General features: G+C 57.8%; 1 protein-coding gene across 4 annotated transcripts in view; it reads right to left on the reverse strand.

The window, feature by feature from the left end:
• Window positions 1–1161: 1161 nt before the first annotated feature.
• IL21R (interleukin 21 receptor) overlaps window positions 1162–15864 on the reverse strand; it is a 34468-nt gene continuing 19765 nt past the window's right edge. For 3 of the 4 annotated variants that reach the window (XM_070064547.2, XM_070064548.2, XM_089321465.1), the window contains exons 3-9: window positions 15217–15319; window positions 13868–14067; window positions 8704–8858; window positions 7404–7581; window positions 7016–7115; window positions 5644–5728; window positions 1162–4677 (exon numbers count right to left, since the gene is read on the reverse strand). In XM_070064547.2, coding sequence (XP_069920648.2) covers window positions 3928–4677; window positions 5644–5728; window positions 7016–7115; window positions 7404–7581; window positions 8704–8858; window positions 13868–14067; window positions 15217–15319 — 1571 coding nt within the window. In that variant the 3' untranslated portion in view covers window positions 1162–3927. The remainder of the gene's footprint in view (window positions 4678–5643; window positions 5729–7015; window positions 7116–7403; window positions 7582–8703; window positions 8859–13867; window positions 14068–15216; window positions 15320–15864) is intronic. The other variant, XM_089321466.1, reaches the window with a different exon arrangement.

Here is a 15864-nt window from a genome sequence, read left to right on the forward strand (position 1 = left end):
AGGCCTGCAACAGCCCCCCAGTCAGTGAGCTCATGGCCTCTGTCGGCCCATCTTTCCCTCGGCTCCTGGACACGCCTCTGCCAGGGGCATTCCAAATGCAGGTGTGTGTGTGTGTGTGTGTGTGTGTGCATGCTTGCATGTGCTCCTTACTTACTGTGCGCCCACAGCAGGTCCACCCATCCAAAGGGCAAAAGTCAGCGTTCATTGAATTTTTAGAAGAAGCTGCCACAGAAGGCTCCCCTGCGGAAGCCTCTAGCAGATGCCAGTGTGCACCTGCTGGTGCCGCTGCCTCTCAGCAGGTGGCATCAGCCACCAGGCAGTAGTTGTTTCCTGCTGGCTCCCCCTGGTTTCCTCATGTCTGTGTGAGACTCTCGACAGCTGGCTTGATGATGATACAGGGGCTAGCGTGGTGGTACAGTGGGTTAAGCTACCGCCTGTGACGCCGGCATCCCACAAGAGCATTAGTTTGAGTCCCGGTGCTCCCCTTCCCATCCAGCTCCCTGCTAATGTGCCTGGGAAAGCAGTAGAAGATGGTCCAAGTGCTTGGGCCCCTGCACCCAGGTGGGAGACCCGGAAGAAGCTCCTGGCTCCTGGCTTCAGCCTGGCCCAGCCTTGGCTATTGCACCCCATCTGAAAAGTGAAACAGCAGGTAGATCTCAGGGTATAGAACATCTGTCTGTCTCTGTGCGTGTGCGTGTGTGTGTGTGTGTCTCTCACTCTACCTTTCAAACAAAATAAATATTAAAAAAAAAATGATAACATAGGGGCCGGCGCCATGGCACAGTAGGTTAATCCTCCCCCTGCAGCACCGGCATCCCATATGGGCGCTGGTTCTAGTCCTGGCTGCTCCACTTCTGATCCAGCTCTCTGCTATGGCCTGAGAAAGCAGTAGAAGATGGCCCAAGTCCTTGGGTACCTGCACCCAAGTGGGAGACTTGGAAGAAGCTCCTGGCTTCAGATCAGCACAGCTCCAGCCATTGCAGCCATTTGGGGAGTGAACCAACGGAAGGAAGACCTCTCTCTCTGTCTCTCCCTCTCTCTGTAACTCTACCTCTCAAATAAATAAATAAATAAATAATGATGATCTAATAAGAGCAACCATCTCTTGCCTTGTGTAAGGCTTTATTCTGGGCACTTTATACACATGAAGGTACTAGAAAGTGGAATTAAAAGATAACTTTATTACCCTGTTCCCTATAAAAATATACAAGTATTACATGTGAATCAAAAAATATACTTAAAATAGTAACATTTATTTTGGTGCAAAAAATCTGAAATTCGTGCATCTGCAGGGTCTTCAAAAAAGTTTCTGGAATTCGCGGATTTCAGAGACTTTGCACTCAAATTTAATTTTTCATTTTTTCCACGAACTTTTCTGGGTAATACTGGTATTAACTTAGGCCCGTGGCACGGGGGAGGAAGCTGGAAATGGATCTCCCATTCTTCCAATCCAGCTGTCCGGCCCCGAAACCCCGCTCACACCGCCCCCTTGTAGGGGCGGGGTTTGTCTTGGACCGGTGACCCCACCCAAGTAGCGGATGGAGACAGCTGCTTCTCTGAGGCCATTGGCTTCTGCAAGAAAAAGCTTCACTTTTGTTGCCCCCCGGGGATGGGGAACACCCCTGACCGGGGGAGGGGCTCCCGCCCCATCACAGCCCTCCCAGGAGGCCCCTCGTTCCCTCTCCACTCAGGGTTCTGTGCATTCCCAGCTGGTCCCCGCCCTTTGACCGCTACTCGGCCGTGACGCGTGCAGTGCGGGTGCAGGGGCTGCTCTGTGCCAGGCACCAATGCACTCTCGGAGACACCGCAGTCACGTACATCCCTGCTCTAGGGAGCAGGCAGGAAACACGGCGCCGTGGTCTGAGGCTTTGTCTCTGAAACCGAGGTGGAAATGTCCTTGGGATCACATTAGGATGTGTGACCAGGAAGTACCATCCACCTTGTGCCCAGAAAACCAAAAGCGAGAAACAGTTGGTGACTGACTAGCTAATGACTTTCACGCTCAAGTGCCTAAAAAGTCCAAGGGAACTAGGGCTTCAGGTCTGGCTGCACCCAGGAACTCCAGAGCCATTCCTAGGAAGGCACCTCCCTCCCAACCCTGCCTTCCAGTGTGTTGCTTTCCTCTCAGGCCAGCTGACCTCCTGCTCCATCCTCCCAGCTCTTCAATGTCCTGCACCCCTGTTCACAAGCTGAGTCCCCTTCAAAGATGGAGCGAGGAAGGAGCTCCCCTCCCCTGCCCCCGGCCCCAGTCCCTCTGCCCAGTGTCCCCGTTCCTGCACCCGCAGCCCTGTGGGCTGGACAACCCCGCGGGCTTCCTGGGGAGCTCACAGCTCAGGTGGTGCCTGGAACCTGTTGTCCCCAGAGGTGTGAGGACCACAGCACACACTGGCCCCAGTGTGTCTCGGCTGCTGAGGGCTGGGTGGGCCGCTCATGCCCCGAGGAGAAACTGGGGTTTCTTCCATTCTCATGCACCCGTCTGAGCCCCACACACCCCGATCCCAGGTTCACCAGCCCATTTCTAAAACCACTGGCATTCTAGAACTTTCCAGTCTCATGCCAAGCACCAAGAACCCTCGTGCACACCCCCACCCTATTCTTGCCATGGAGGAGACATCAGCAGAACTCACTCGTGCTGCCGTCCAGCCGGGCCCGGCTCTGTAAGCACAGCCACGCCAGACCGCTCACCAGGAGGGGGAAGCTGCTGGGGGCGGGGGGCGGGGGGCGCAGGCAGGTGCGGCTAGGGCACCTGAGCTAAGTCAAGGTTTCTGTGGCTTCAACTTGCTCTTGAAAAACCGGAGGCACCTCGAAGCTAGGTTCCCCCACCCCCACGCAGGACAAACCAATTGATTTAAAAAAAGAAAAGATAATGATTTTTACGCAATGCCTGGTACCTTCATCTAGCTCCTGTCCCAACCTGACAGCCAGCGTGCCACCTTCAAAAGGTTTTTAAGAAGCATCTGCATAGCTTCCTAACTGCGCGGGTGCTCTGGGAAACCACGGAGGAATAGCCAGAGTCCCCACTAACGCCCCCGAGTGAATTCAGAAGGACTGACTGGGAGGCAGGGGAGGGGCCGCAGGCTGGGGCCCCGCCCCCTCTGGCCGGGCTCCGCCCCTTACCCCTGCACTACCAGGCTCCACCCCGCGTGCCCCCCCACCCCGCCCCGCTGCGTGCACCTGGCGCATGCTTGGCGCGTGATGAATATTTTCTCCTGTGCAGATAGGGGATTTTTTTTTTTTTTAAATAGGCGACAGCAAAGGAAACCTTGGTGGGCGAGGGGCTGTTTTTAGAGACGAGGCGGCCGGCTGTGCAGCTTGGAAACCCCCCATGTGGCCCTGTGCGAGGTGGGACAGTCCCGCGCGCCCAGGCTGCTGCGGCTGCCTGGGCTCCTCGCCCCCACCCACCTCCGGCACCTCCCCGGTCCCGGCCCGCGCGGAAGGCAGGAAGCTGACGTGGTCTCGGGGCTGCCCACTACACAGAACCAGCGCTCCGACGTCCCCCGCGGTGGGACAGGGAAACTCGGGCCCAGAGGCCGACGGGGCGTCATGCCTGTCCCAGGTGGCACAGCCCAGGTGGCCACCAGGTGGCCAACCCTACTGAAACTATCCCTCCTCTTGCCCTTGCGATGAGTAGGGATATGCCAGGGGCTCCAGGAGGCGGGACCTGCAGACTGAGGCTGGGTATGGTGGCAGTGGGTGACTCCCATTCACACCCGTGTGGTCACGGGACACCTGGCACAGCCCTGGGCACACTGCGTGCTCCCCCAGGAAACACACAGCACTCAGGCGTGCAGGCATGTGGATGTGTCCCCCAGCAGTCCCGACAGGCAGAGGCCAAGTCCACAGCCAAGCCCCGGAGTCCAGGGCATCCCTGTCCTGTGGCCAGCAGCCCAGCAGCGGGACTAGCCCCAGAGGGTCACGCAGCCTCGCTTAGCTGGCCTGGGGCCCAGGGCCTGCAGGTGCTGGGGCTATGGCCACCCACTGGCGGAGGTAGCTCCTGGGAGGCCCCTCGTCCACGGGGCTGGCAAAGTCGCACTCCACGGGGCTGCCGCAGTCTGAGCCCGCAAAGCCACTGTCGAATGTGTCCATGTCTAGGCCTGCGGGCGGTGAGCCCGCCTCACTCTGGGGGACGCCTCCAGGCGGCCCTCCTTGCCAGGGAGGGCTGGAGGCCCAGGGCTCCTCCCCGGCAAAGGACAGCTTGACCCTGTCGAGGAGGCCACTCCCAGAGCCGCCCAGCCCCGGCCCACCGGCCGAGACCCAGTGGCAAGGGAGGGCCTCAGTTGCTGAGCCCACCGGCGGGTCCTCGGGCTCCAGGCCTGCCTCCAAGTTGACATCCAGGTTCAGGGCTGGGTAGCCGTCGTCCCCACAGGTGCAGAGCCAAGTGCAGGGCCCCTCTGCGCCCACCACGGTCACCGTGTCTATGATGGACACCACGCCGTATGGCCGGTCCCTCTCCTGGCTGTCAGCCGAGCTGCCCAGGCTGCTGGCCATGGTGGGGCCCGGCTCAGGCCCGTCTGTCTCCAGCCCTGCCGGCTCAGGCAGCTCCGTAGGTCCCGGGCCCTTGGCAGGACTGTGCAGGGAGTGGTCTTCGTGGTCCTGCACCTCCAGGACCGAGCTCACCCTTGGGGCCCAGGGTCCCTCAGCCAGGCTGGAGGGACTGAAGGGTGTGCCCACCCATTTCTGTGAGAGAGAAACAGAGAGAGGTGTGCAATGGGGCGGGGCTGAGTTAGAGGTCTGGGGACAGACAGGGACCCAGAGGGCACCAAGACACCAGGAGAGAGAGGGTAAGGACAGAGAGCGCAATGTCGGCTATACTGTGCCCTGGCCAGTGGGTCCCCACCGCTGCCCCACCCCATCAGCCTCAGTTTCCCCTCTGGTAGCAGGAAGTGTAGCCCTCAGTGGTCTGCCCACGTGCACAGGTGGTGGCTGAGCATTGGTAAAATTAACCTAGAGTCGCCATGGCGTCTGCACGTCGGGGAAGAGGAGAGGGCGAGGGGGGTCCCGTGTGGGTTGGGGGCCAGGCTCCTCCCAGCCCCACTAAAGTGCCTGCCCCTGCCTGAGCTCCGCTGTCTGCATGGGGGACACTGGGGACGATGGCGCACCTGCTCCTGTCCCAGTCCTTCAGGAGCTGCTGGGAGGCAGCACCAGGCAGACAGAAGGTGCTTAATCATTGCTCCAGGTCCCCGCTGTCTGATGTTTAGGCTCAGCCCAGGGAGGCAGGGCTGCCTGTCCCGGCCCTGTTACCACATTCGCTGTGCGGGAGCCCAGCGGGTGACACCTGAGCAATGGGGGTGCAGGGTGTGTGTGGAGGGCAGCAGCCAGGTTGAGCTTGCTGGGGTAGTGGTCTATTTGTGGGCGGGGCCAGAGCTTTTCCAAGAAAACAGCTCCCCCTCCAGGCCAAGGGCACCTTGCCAAGGACCAGGGACCTCCTGGCTCACCCCTGCCCTAGCCTGGCTCTGTGGCCTGGGGCTGCTCCAGGATCCCGGCCCAGTCCGATGTCAATGCTGCACCCCTGGAATTAGGGTCTGCACTTTGCAGATGGGGAAACTGAGGCCTGGCTGGGACCCAGATGCTCTGGGCCCACAAGGTGGAGTTGGGGTCCTAGGGCAGGGGGGTGTTGGGGCTCCTTGTGGGGGGGCTGCTCACCTTGAAGTCTCCACTGTGGCCTTGGTACAGGGGCTGGAAGAACTGCTCCGGGCTGGGCACTGGCACCCACACCTTCTTCCATAGCCTGGGAGGGAGGCAGGGAGGGGGTGAGGCCCCGATAGCACCCAGACGCAGAGGACAGCCTGGCCTCCCACTCGCACACTCCCTAGCTTTCTCCTAAGACACAGCCCAGGCACCTCCCTTCTCTCCCTGGGCAAGGGAGCAGCGAGACTCTCTCATGGCTTCCTGACAGTGTGTGGAGTTGAAGGACATGGCGGCCGGTTGCCCCACTGAGCCTCAGCTTCCTCATCTCCAGCCAGGGATGGGCGGAGAGCCCCCCACCCGGGGCTAGGGGTTGGATTCAAGAGCGAAGGCCCATGGCCAGTGCCGTGGCTCAATAGGCTAATCCACTGCCTGCGGCGCCGGCACCCTGGGTTCTAGTCCCGGTCGGGGCGCCAGATTCTGTCCAGGTTGCTCCTCTTCCAGGCCCGCTCTCTGCTGTGGCCCGGGAGTGCAGTGGAGGATGGCCCAGGTCCTTGGGCCCTGCACCCGCATGGGAGACCAGGAGAAGCACCTGGCTCCTGGTTTCGGATCAGCGTGATGCGCCAGCCGCAGCGCACCAGCCGCGGCGGCCATTGGAGGGTGAACCAACGGCAAAAGGAAGACCTTTCTCTCTGTCTCTCTCTCTCTCACTGTCCACTATGCCTGTCAAAAAAAAAAAAAAAAAAAGAGCGAAGGCCCAGCACCTAGCGCCTAGCACCTAGCACCCAGCATCCATCCAGCACAGTGCTCAGCAGGATCAGCTGTCATCGACCTCCTTGTCTCACATTCCTCTAGAGCCTCTGTCTTTAAGGATCCAGGTGAAGACCAACAAAACGGGTTCATTTGCAGAGCACCATGCCCGGTGCCTGCTCAGCAAACAGCAGGTGCAGTGCCAGGCTCCAGCAGCAGCACGCATGCGGCTGGGGCATGAGTGACCAGCAGCCTTCTTCGCTCAGTGGCAATGGGCAGCAGAAACCCAAGTCGTGAGCCAGATCAAGGACAAGCCTCGGCTGGAGTCCCTGAACAGCTGAGGCCCACTGTGGGCAGCGCAGGGTGTCCATCCGCCTCCTCCAGGCCCCAGCTGTGACTTCTGACAAGGCCCCTGACAGTTCTGTGTCTCCGTTTCCCCATTTGTAAGAACGCAGGTAACTGTGGTGCTCATTGGCTCCTAGGGCCACTGAGAGGGTGCAGTGAATGTTTTGCATCGGTACACGGGAGCTGCTTGCTGTCACGCTCGCTGTCATGGGCATCAGGTTGACAGGCCTGTCCCCCACCAGCCCAGTCACAGAGGGGCTGAACCCCTCCCACGTCACTGCTCGCCCGGCCTCACCTCCAAGGCAGATGGATCTTCAGGCCCAAGAAGACAAGGATGGGGGCCATGACAACCAGGAGGAGAAGCAGCAGGTGAGGGTCCCAGCCTCCCTTAGCCTCTGGGAAGGAGGGAAGCAAGCGAGGGGTTAAACCGGACCAACCTCCAATGGGTCTGGGGTGGAGTAAAAGGGAAGGGGGCGGGGCTGCAGGTGCCAGATAAGGGACTTGGTGTCTCCCAGGGTGTCCCAGAATGGACACCATCATTCACGAGAGGCAGCAGTCAGCCCCACACCCAGGACCCGGCCCGCAGGGGGCGCCAAAGTGTCGGGCAGTTGCCTCTGGGACCAGGACCCGGACCAGGACTCTGTACCAGGAGTGGGGTGTCCGCCCCCCAGCTGCACGCCCACCTTCTGTCTGGGTCTGAAAGACGACAGGGTCGCTCCACTCGCTCCATGTGCCCTGGAAGGAGGAGCCAGGCTGGGGCCCCGCCCGCACCTGCAGCTCGTAGCTCGAGTCTCTGCGGAACTCCTGGGCCAGGAGGGAAACGCTTCTGGAATCCACTGAGACCAGCTTTCTCCCCGGACTCTGCCAGGAGGAACGCACCAGTCAGGGCCCCGCCCCACAGAGAGGCTGAGAAGTCTCCCCCAGGTGCCCCAGGGCACAGCCTGGGCGCTGGCAGTGCATGCATTGTTGTCAGCCAGCGCTGCCCCCGCATGGCCCGTGATACACTTGGCTCTCTTTGTCTTGGAGCCCCACTCGCCCCGGGACCATCCCTGCAGGCACTGGGGATGTCCTGGGATTGGGGTCTCTCCTGGGAGTGATTAAGTGGAAGCGATCCAGTCGGTGGGATTCTGGAATTCTTTAACAGCCCAGACATTCTCCACTGACACACATCTGAGCAGACATGGACATTCGCAACAGGGGGTCTTTCTGGGAGTCTACAGCTACGCGTATAGAGTCTACAGCAACGGACACCTCTGCTTCTGCAAGTCCTGTGCCATATGTGCATATGCACATGTGTGTGAGTGCATTGCATGCATGTATGTATGTGTAGGTGTGTGCATACATGTGATTGCATGTATATGTACTATGTGCACTGTGTAGGTGCATTGCATGCATGCATGTGTAGGTGTGCATACACGTGATTACATGCACACACGTGTGTACATGTGTATGTGTGTGCACAGCATGTATGAGTATGCGTGCATATGATTGCATGCATGTGCACATGCGGGTGCATTGTGTATGTGCATATGTGTGAGTGCATGTGTGCATATCCATGTGCATGTGTGTGTGCGTGTATGCATGTGTGTGACAGGGACAACATCCTACACTAGGGCATTTATGAAGATCTTTAACAAGCCAGGGCCTTCAGCCACGACTGTTCTAAATAACAGGCCCTCTTCACGTTTCCCAGCAGCGAGCAGCCTAAACACAGGACGCCGCAGCCCTGGGCCGTCCTCCGTGTCGACAGCTCCCCCCTGTGGCTGCACCGAGCAGGAAGAAGCTTCTCTCCCCTGACCCTTCAGGGCTCAGGGTGCAGCCTGCGGCAGAGACAACCCCTTCCCCTTTGGGTACCCTCCTCCGGGGAGAGGGGAGGACAGGGCAGCCGGGAGAAGCCCAGCTCATGGGGGGTGTCCTCGGTTTCCCTTTGAGGCCCTGCCCTCCCTCCTCCCACGCCCCCACCCTGCCCTCCGCGGCCCTCACCCGAGCCCAGGGGTCGGCCCGATTCCTGTACTGCACTTCGTACTGCAGCTTGCCCCTCAGCGCGTAGAAGGTGGGGTCTTCATAATCGGTGCTCCAAGAGACATTGTAGTATCCCAGGAAGGTCACAGTCACGTTGAAAGGGGGTGCAGGCTTGACTTGGAGGAGAAACCCCCAGAAGATAAAGCAGGTGAGAAAGATCTGGTGATGGGCAGTGTGAGTCCCGCCCCTCGCCCACGCCTGAGCCCATGTGGAGGGGATCCAGGTGAGTGACCCAGACCCAGGGACCCTGAGCAGCCCCGTCTCTGGGTCTCAGTTTATTTGGCTGAGAAACCGGAGATTCAGGCTGGATCAAGGCAGGCAGGGTGCAAGGCAGGCAGGGACTCAACCCACGTGCAGTGGAGTTTGGGGGTTGTCCTTAAAGAAAGCCAGAGGCCAGGACTCAGGGGCCCACAGGAGTGCAGATGAGGCAGGTTTTCCAGGAATAAAACCCAGCCGCAGCCTGGAAACGCAGGTGCAGGTGCAGTTGCTCCAATTCCCAAAGCTCAGACCCACTGAGTGGCAGGGCCGGCTCTGTACACGGCCCCGGCCGCCTTGGGCCCCAGCTTCCCCGAGGGGTCAGAGGCTGCGCCATGAGTGAGAAGGGCCCCGGTGTGCATGGCTGGCCACCCCGTGGGTGCGGCTCACTGTCCCCAGCTCCTCTGGTCCCTGCCGGTACTGCGTCACTTTCAAAGCCCAAGTTCCCGTTTTGCTCCATCCTAAATTTGCATGCTGAACTTGAGCAGCGCAGAGCACGGGCTGGACCTCTACTGCCTCTCCTGGGAAGTGGGACCCCACCCCCGCTGCCTCTCTCCTAGGGCATCGAATTCACCAGGAGCAGGGTCACAGAGGGGGGGACTTCAAGGGACCAAAGGGCAAGGGGCCTGCAAGCAGCAGCGGCAGACCTGGCCCTGCCCCTACGACCCCCCCTTTCTGTCTGCCACCCCCGATGGGCTGCATGACTCCTCTGCTGCTCTGTCCCCTGTCTGCCTCCAGCTCTGGGCTCTCAGCAGTCCCCCTGGTTCAACCCATGCCCCAGCTGCTAGAATAACAGCGCCCAGCACACAGTAGGCCCTGGACGAAGCTTTGCCACATCAGTAGAAGAGCTTCTGGGGCTACCACAGGGCACTCTGCAGCTGCCCGAGCTTCTGACACACACGGGGGCTCCCGTGGGGCCTACCGTGGCAGGAGGCGGGCGTTTGCGGACGCCACAGTCCATGCGGTACTGTCAGTGTCACTACTTCAGTGATGGGACTTTTTGACCAAAATAATTCCTAGCTCCTCTCTTTCTTCCTCTGTGTGTGTGTGTGTGTGTGTGTGTGTATGACTCTGAGGCTGTTTAGACTGCACACACACACAGACATTCAGAGACGCAGACACACATGGACACCTACTGACACACGTAGACACACACAGAGACACATAGAGACACACATTGACACACACACATTCAGATACACAGACACACACACGGACACCCACTGACACATGCATTCAGACACACACAGAGACACATACAGATATACACAGACACACATACAGACACAGACACGCACTGACACACACACAGACATTCAGACACACACACGGACACAGATACCCACTGACACATGCAGACACACAGACACAGAGACACAGACAGATATGCACAGACACATAGACACACATGCAGATACAGATGCACACTGACATACATTCATACTGAGACACACACACACACACATGGACACCCACTGACACACACAGAAACACATACAGTCACACACTGACACATACCAGACATTCAGACAGACACACACACATGGACACCCACTGACACATACATTCAGACACACAGACACATACAGACGCACAGACACACGCTAACACACACACAGACATTCAGACACACATTCAGACACACAGACACATATAGACACACAGTGACACACACAGAGACATTCAGAGACACAGACACACACACATGGACACCCACTGACACACATAGATACATATAGAGACACATACAGATACACACACATAGACACAGATACAGACACACACTGACACATACACAGATGTTCAGACACACAGACACATACACATGGACACCCACTGACGCACACATTCAGACACACAAATACACATGCAGATACACACACACACAGACACCCCAACACATGCATTCAGACATACAGACACAGAGACACATACAGATATACACACATTCAGACACACAGAGATACACACAGACACACAAACACACACTGACACACACACAGAAGAGGAGTCTTCAACAAGTTCATGGAAATGTTTATTACATAAAAACTACACATGGATTTCAAACTTTTTTTTGCACCAAACCAAACCCATCCTGTCTCCTTATGTCACGTGTGAACAGGCTCCAGGTTGGGATACAGAGAAAGATAAGATGTCAAGTTTGAAAAAAGCCCTTGTCAAAGCAACGGGAATTCTGCTAGAATTAGAATAAACTAAGCACCCAACTTTCGGTCAATTTAGGACAGAAGAATGGCGCCGACTCCGGTGCTTTATGGAGAGCTGATGGGGACAGTGCCCAAAGCAGCAGCAGGCGACAGACAGATAGCCAGCAGCAGCGCCACATCACTGGGTGAGGAACAAATCCATCTCACGCTGGGTTGTGTCCTACTCTAGGAAGATGCACAGCCAACATCCTGCACATCTCAACGGATTCAGCTCACACAATTCCCACCTAAAGCTTAAAGCAGCCATTTCTGCTCAGCAGGTGCCCCAGCTGTGACCCCACAGAGAAGCTGCAGATAAGAGCAGCGCCGTCCGTAGAAATTAGATAGCAAGTGGGACCAAGTTTCTGAAGGATTTCTCCCAGGAGGTGTAACAGGATGTGAGACATGGCTTTACCGGTACAATCCTGAAGACAAAGCATGACTACATCAACGGCTACCAAGAGGCAGGCGTAATCCAGTGGAAGCAAGAGCCAGGGTCATGGCCACAGCTTGCGGGGGGGAAGCTCAAGGCATTTGCCAGAGGGACACAGAACCACAATATTTGCTTGTTAGGAGAGGGTTTTGAGGAAGTCAGCCAACACATTGGCAGAAAAACGCCCACGAAAGCTTTACCAGGGCCCTCCTCCACCCCGAAAACACTGCTACTTCTCACTCTCAGCAAGTGCACAATTTTGCAAGGATCTCTACGGGAAGTCATTAGGCATCCCTGTTTTGTCTCCTCCTGATTTCTTTGCATTTGCTACTACTAAAAAATTCTTCCCTGGGGCACCCACTTCTCTGCAGTGAATAACCTTAAAAAGAGTTCACTGACCTGCTCAGAGTCCAGACGCATCCTGTCCTTGGGCTATGGGCTCAGTGGCCAGCATCGCACCCTGTCCTTGGGCTATGGGCTCAGAGTCCAGACGCACCCTGTCCTTGGGCTATGGGCTCAGTGGCCAGCATCGCACCCTGTCCTTGGGCTATGGGCTCAGAGTCCAGACGCACCCTGTCCTTGGGCTATGGGCTCAGTGGCCAGCATCGCACCCTGTCCTTGGGCTATGGGCTCAGAGTCCAGATGCACCCTGTCCTTGGGCTATGGGCTCAGTGGCCGGCATCGCCATTCCCAGTGAATGAGACTCCACCTTGATGGAGCTCAGGTTGAGAAAGAATGTTCAGATTCTTTAGTTTTATTTTTTAGTTCCATTTTTCTCTCGATGCTCGACACACACACACACACACGTAAGAAAGAGGCTTCAGAGAGGTGGGGAAATGGAATTGGAAGACAACTCTGGGGAGGGCGTTTGGCTTCGTGGTGAAGCTGCCAGTTAGGACACTGCACCAGTGTCCAAGGTGGAGGGCCTGGGTTTGAATCCCAGCTCCGGCCCTTGGTTCCAGCTTCTTGCAAGTTCTTGGGAGGCAGCGGTCATGGCTCAAGCAGTGAGTTCCTGCCACCCAAGTGGGAGCTCTCCCAGCTCCTGGCTTCAGCACTGGGGCACCTGGGGAAGTGAGCCAGCAGACAGGTGCACTCCCTCCCGAATTAAAAAAAAATTGTTAAATTTATTTTGCTGCAAAACATTTTTGAAGTCCATGCATTTTTTTAAATAACAAATATTTTCCATTAACATTTTAAAGACTCCTTGTATGCATGGATTTCAAAGGCCTTTTTGACACCAAAATAAACTTGTCTTTTAATTCCATTTTTTTCACAAATTTTTTAAAAATAGATTTTTATTGACTTGAAAGGAAGAGAGGGGAGGGAGAGAGAGAGAGAATCTTCCTTCTGTTGGTTCCTTCCCCAAATATCTGCAACAGCCAGGGCTGGGCCAGGCTGAAGCCAAGAGCTGGGAACTCCATTCCGGTCTCCCATATGGGCGGCAGGGACGCAACTACTTGAGCCATCACCTGCTGCCTCCCAGGGTGTGCATTAGCAGGAAGTCGGAGTTGCGAATGGAGCCAGGACTTGAAGCAAGGTACCCTGATTGGGATGCAGGTGTCCCAAGAGGGGGCCTAAGTGCTGTGCCAAGTATCCACCCCTCTGTGAACTCTCTGGAGTTCCTCATACAGACAGACACACGTGGACAGGCACAGACACACATGGACACGCACGGACAGACTTCAAACCAAAGCTACCTCTCCAGCCTTCCTTGCCCTCCCTGGTTCTGGGCCTGCACACACAACTACCTCTGCTGGCCAGGTTCCCCTGTCCCCAACCCTCTGTGCCCACTCCACCCTGGAGGGAAGTCCCAGGCCTCACAGCAGCTCATGAGAGGGAGGGGACTCAGACGATTCTTCCTGGTGATTCAGTGCCCTGCACTCGCCTCCTGGGGACAGAACCCCAGAGGGTCCGGATTGAAAGATTTCCCTCTACAAATGGGATGTGCCTCGTTCAAGGTCACTCACACAGGCAGGGGCTGAGCCACAGTTGAAGCCCAGAAGTCCTTGGCCTCAGCCCAGTACATCTGCTGCTTCCCTTAGGGGTTAAGACCCAACCAAGTATCAACCCATCACACCTTAGTAAAAAGTAGCACCTCCACAAAGCAGAACAGTATGTGGTGGGGAGGGCATAGAACACACTGGTTTTGATGGAGCGGGGAGAGAGTGCGCCCAGAGGACAGGGACGGTGGGGCACCCAGATTCTGCCCCTCCTGGAGTCCATGGGTACTCACTGCTATCAGCCAGCATGAAGCTGCCGCACTCCTGCGAGTGATTGCCAGTTGGGTCCGTCACGTTGACGCTGAAGATGTCATCGGCCATGAAGCGGAACACATCCATGTGGCAGGTGTAGCTGGCGTGTGTGGCGTTGTGGCCAGACCTGTGCAGGCTGCAGGAAGTGACCTCGTCCTGGAGCTCTCCATACTGGTCCTGCCTTCAAAGACAGCGGCCGGTCACAGCTGCAGGCCGGGGGGTGCTCGGGGCTCAGGGGCAAGTCCCCGCCCCTGTAGCATCCTGGACGCCCTGTGATAGGCTCAGCTCGCTCGCCTCCAGGGGACCAGGCACTCATGAATAAATGCTCCCCAAGCCCCCAGCCTGGACCAGGGGACGGCTGCCTGGATGGGGTCCCTGCCTCGCTTGCCCTCTCTGAAATCCACTCCTCTCACAGAGCAGTCTGGGGACTTGAAAACTCCCTGTTGGTGCTGGCATGGTGCCACAGTGTGTTAAGCAGTGCCCGTGATGCCAGCATTCCTTATGGGTGCCATTCAAGTCCCGGCTGCTCCACTCCTCCAGCAGCTCCCAGCTAATGCACCTGGGAAAGCGGTAGAAGATGGCCCAAGTGCTCGGGGCCCTGCACCAGCATGAGAGACCCACATGGAGTTCCTGGCTCCTGGCTTCAGCCTGACCCGACCCCAGCTGTTGCTGCCATTTGGGGGATGAACCAGTGGATGGAAGACCTCTCTCTCTCTCTCTCTCTCTCTCTCTCTCTCTCTCTCTCTGCCTTTCAAAGAAACAAATTGGTTTGCTCAGCTCCCCCTCTCCCGGGCTCCTGCTGCCCCCTTCACACTGATCTCCTCGCTGTTCTGCACATGCATGGGGCCTTCCCCGGCCAGGGTGTCTGCACCTGCACGGCCCCTCCCCCAGCTCATGGGCTGCCCCCTCTCATGCAGAGGGACCTGCTCTGCCCACCCTGGCCGCAGCAGAGCCTGCCCCGTGCCACTCGCTCTGCACCCGGCCATGCAAGGCCCTATCCTGCCCGCACCTGCCCGCACCAGCAGGTGTCCCGTTTGCTGATCCGGGGTTTGCAGCTGTTCTCTCCCAGATACCACCCGGCTGTGTGGGGTCTAGGGGAGCCCTGGGCCCTGCTGGATCCCTGGTGCCTGTGGCAGTGTCTGGCAGCAAAGTCATCAGTGTGTCTTGAACAAATGAATGAATAAATGAATGAATGAATAGGTAACAGAATAAAAGGCATCTATTTTTTTATAGCCTGAGCTGCCCTAGAATGTATGGGATACACGGTTTCCTGAGGCCCCGTGGGAACCCTGAGTAGCACCCGTGGGGCTGGCAAGGCCTAGCCACTTACCAGGTAAGGGTGAGCAGCCAGGGGTGCAGGGTCCAGGTCTCCAGGACACAGGTGACCGTCTGTAGGTAATCAGTGTAGCAGGTGAGGTCTTGGCAGCCCCAGCCTGGAGGGTCGGGGTAGAGAGAGCCTGGCTCAGGGGCTGCCCAGGGGCTGGGAGCACCCCTCCCCCACTGCCACTGCCTTAAAGGGATGAAGATGGAGACCCAGGGGCCAGTGAGACGTCGGCCTGCAGCACGGGGGTCCTCACCACCAAGGAATTCCCTGCAGGAACCTCAAGGTCAAGGCCGGCTATGGGGACGAGGCCCTCCTGTTAGGAAGCGTAGTGCACTGAGCTGCCCTGAGCCCCAGCCCACTGTCCCTTGGGGCAGTGTCCCGTCCAGCTCCCCACAGGATGGCCCCCGAAGCCGCCCACACTGCACGACAGCGCTCAGCCCCCATGAAGTCGCAGGAAGGCCCTGAGAAGGCATAGGCACCTACGCTGCCCTGCAGCTGGCCACACGGGCGGTGCTGCAAAGGGGGAGAACATTCTAGAAGCCCCGACTGCTCACAACCGCACCACCACCAAGAGGCCATCGATGGATGGGTGGGCTCCCTGGCAGTCTGGTGACCCCGCCCCCTCGCTCTTCGTCTCTGTTCTAAAAGACAGGC

This window comes from Oryctolagus cuniculus, chromosome 19 (assembly GCF_051225735.1).
Source record: "Oryctolagus cuniculus isolate XC-2025 breed Fujian yellow rabbit chromosome 19, ASM5122573v1, whole genome shotgun sequence".
NCBI classification, from domain to species: Eukaryota; Metazoa; Chordata; class Mammalia; order Lagomorpha; family Leporidae; genus Oryctolagus; species Oryctolagus cuniculus.